The sequence below is a fragment of the Bison bison genome, unplaced genomic scaffold (assembly GCF_000754665.1).
Source record: "Bison bison bison isolate TAMUID 2011002044 unplaced genomic scaffold, Bison_UMD1.0 scf7180017864285, whole genome shotgun sequence".
NCBI classification, from domain to species: Eukaryota; Metazoa; Chordata; class Mammalia; order Artiodactyla; family Bovidae; genus Bison; species Bison bison.
Window position 1 is genome coordinate 1,209,350 of NW_011494857.1, and position 3,065 is coordinate 1,212,414.

At 55.5% G+C, this 3,065-nt stretch overlaps 1 protein-coding gene across 1 annotated transcript in view; it reads right to left on the bottom strand.

Annotated features, from left to right (window-relative positions):
• Positions 1 to 1,081: 1,081 nt before the first annotated feature.
• Positions 1,082 to 3,065, bottom strand: part of PIH1D1 (PIH1 domain containing 1) — a 3,379-nt gene continuing 1,395 nt past the window's right edge. Inside the window, exons 3-6 of the mRNA XM_010849611.1 lie at positions 2,327 to 2,456; positions 2,022 to 2,097; positions 1,334 to 1,477; positions 1,082 to 1,204 (exon numbers count right to left, since the gene is read on the bottom strand). Of these exons, the coding sequence (XP_010847913.1) occupies positions 1,163 to 1,204; positions 1,334 to 1,477; positions 2,022 to 2,097; positions 2,327 to 2,456 (392 nt within the window). The 3' untranslated portion in view covers positions 1,082 to 1,162. The remainder of the gene's footprint in view (positions 1,205 to 1,333; positions 1,478 to 2,021; positions 2,098 to 2,326; positions 2,457 to 3,065) is intronic.

Here is a 3,065-nt window from a genome sequence, read left to right on the forward strand (position 1 = left end):
CTGAGGACCAAGGGATCCTATTCAATGTCATCCCCAAAACATTTGACTTTCTCACCACTCAGTTCATTCATTTCCAGCCACATTGGCCACCTGGCTGTTCTTTCAACATCTACCACTGAGGCTCCTGCATTTATCTATCCTCCTAGGATTCACTATGGAAGAAGAGGATGTTGGCAATCATTCATTAACTGAACAAATAGTTCCTACTAATGCTGAAGCTGAAGCTCCAATATTTTAGCCACTTGTTGTGACCATCCGACTCATTGGAAAAGACCCTGATGCTGGGAAAGATTGCGGCAAAATGAGAAGGGAGCAGCCAAAGATGAGATGGTTAGATAGCATCACCGACTCAATGGACATGAATGTGAGCAAACTCCAGGAGATAATGGAGGACAAAGGAGCCTGGCAGCCCATGGGGTCAAAAACAGTTGGACAGACTTAGGGAGTGAACAACTGCGAGTCAGGCATTGTCACACTATAGGGTACATCGCACTAATGAGAGTAACACTGAGTACTGGGGACCACCAGAGGAGGAAACCAGGAAAAATCAGAGAAAACCTGAAGAATTGAAAGGCTTTCCAGGGAAAGCGCACTAAAAAGGAAAATTGGGAGGGTGGGGGCAAGGTGTGGGTGGAAAGTCAGATGAGCCCTGTGAGGGCAAACGAGATGTACTGGAGTAGATCTGGGTAGGTGTACTCGAGAAAAGGATCCTACGAAGGGGAACTACAGAAAGGTGCAAAAAATCAGTGTGGTTCACCGTGATTAGCCTGAGTGACTGGAAGAGACAAAATGGAGTGTGAAGGGGACCGGATAGCACAGAGCCTTGAGTGCTCGGCGGAGGGGCTTGGACCTTCTCCCAGGGGTGCTGGAGAGCCAAGGAGGGGCCGTGAACAGGAGCCGGGCAAGGTCAGCCCTGAGACCTTGTTGGGGACAAACAAGGGGTAAGACAAGAGGTCAGGAGGCCAGGGAGAACATCGGGGGAAGAGGACGAGGCCTGAGCTGGGGCAGTGACCTCTACGGGACTCCAGCCCAATGTCCATCTTCCCTCCCATTCCCCATGTACTCCTAGCCACACACAAGACAAAGGCAAACATCTTTTATTTCAGTTTTAGAGAAGCCACCAGCCTCTCCCCTCAACACAGAAGCATAGGAAGACATCCGGTCAAGAAGGCACTGACAGAAGGGGCATGGCCACCATCAGTTGCTGAGGAGAGAAAACAGAGAGAGGATTCAGAGCCCAGGGGTCCAGCCCCCTGCCCCCTCTTCCCTCAGATCCAAGAGTCTAGGCCTCCCAGGGTTCCTAGCTTCCCCAAACCCCCAGCCCCCCAGGTACCTTTCTCTTCTGATGGAAGGCTGCCTTGCTCTCATCACAGTTGATCCGCAGGGGGATGTAGGTATCCAGATGGTACAGCTGCTGGGGGCCCCCCATCACCAGGCGATTCTCCCCGACTTCCAGCGACAGCCCCAGAGCACCATCCTGGAGGTGCTCGAGAATCAGCCCACCCTTCCCTTCCCAGCAGCAGGATGATCAGAACACAGACCAGAGAGAGAAGCCTCACGTGTTGGGGTACCATATTAAAAGAGTCTAATCTCCCAGGAAAAAGGTGAAACTCAAAGTGTTAGTCACTGTCGTGCTCCACTCTTTGAGACCCCATGGACTGTAGCCCACCAGGCTCCTCGGTTCATGGAATTTTCCAGGCAAGGATACTGGAGCGGCTTGCCATTTCCTTCTCCAGGAGATCTTCCCAACCCTGGGATTTAATCTGGGTCTCCCACATTGCTGGCAGGCTCTTTACCATCTGAGCCACCAGGGATGCCCCGGAAAAAGGTGGGACACAGTAATACAGGTCTGAGCACTGTAAGGACAGCACCGGAAGTGGGCCTAAGGACCCCGGGGAACAGAGAAGGCAGCTGGGCTCACGGGGCAGCACTAGCCAGGCTCACACTGGTCTAGCAACATTTGTTGCAATCTCTCCCATCACTCCCTGTCCAAGACCTCAGACCTCAGGGGATGCGCTCACCAGTTTGGGGAGGTCGATTTCAGCCAAGAGGAGGTCAGGGGCCTCCAGCCAAAGGCTCAGGTGAGGCTTCTCAGGGCTGGGGAGGAACAAGACCCAGAATTCAGGAGAGCCGCCAGGGCTTGGCCAGGACTATTGCCTCTCTTTCTCCCTCCCAGTCCTGGGGCCTCAAGACACCTTCCCAGGTGAAATTCCACTTCGCTTCCTTCTGTGTTCCCAGAGCCCCAGGACCCCGTCCCGAAGTATGGAGCGAGATATTACAAAGAATGTCGGGGAGACAGGAGATAGGGGCCCCGTTGAATGCTCACCCTGCCTCAGGTCTCGGGGAGCTGGGCGTGTGTAGGTTCCCCAGCTCCTGGATCCGAGGACGCTGCTGGGAGCGGATATTTTGCTGGGAGATGGAGCCCAGGAAAGGTCTGTTCTTCAGTATGCGCCACTCTGAGGGGAAGGAGCACAGGGTCAGAGGTCACATGAGTCCAGGTTTCCTTCCGTTCTTTCTCCGCAGGGCAAGAGGGTCCTGTGCTGGGAGAGCCTCACAGGAGAGGCTCTGCCCTCTGCCTAGGAGGCCAGGCGTCTGACCACACCCGAAAGCTAGACTTTAGAAAGCCTGTCTGCGATAGCCCCGCCCCTTCGGGTTCTTCAGACCCCGCCCTTCTCTGAAATCCTGGGCCTCTTTCCCTCTCCTCCCAGAGCCCTCTCCCCGAACTCTACAGCCCAGAGTGCATGCGCTGTCTCTTCAGTCATGCCCAACTCCCTGCGACCCCGTGGGCTGTAATGTGCCAGGCTCCTCTGTCCATGGAATTTTCCAGGTAAGAATACGGGGGCGGGATGCCATGCCCTCCCCCAGGGGATTTCCCCGAGCCCGGGATGGAACCCGTCTCCTGCGTCTCCTGCAGTGTAGGTGGGTTCTTTACCGCTGAGCCACCTGGGAAGCCCCCTACAGCCCAGAGGCTAGTATAATCCCTGCCCACACTACTCCCACTTCACGCGGGAGCTGCCCCCGAACTGCACTGGGCCTGGCTCCTCCCGGTGGCCCTGGCCCCACCC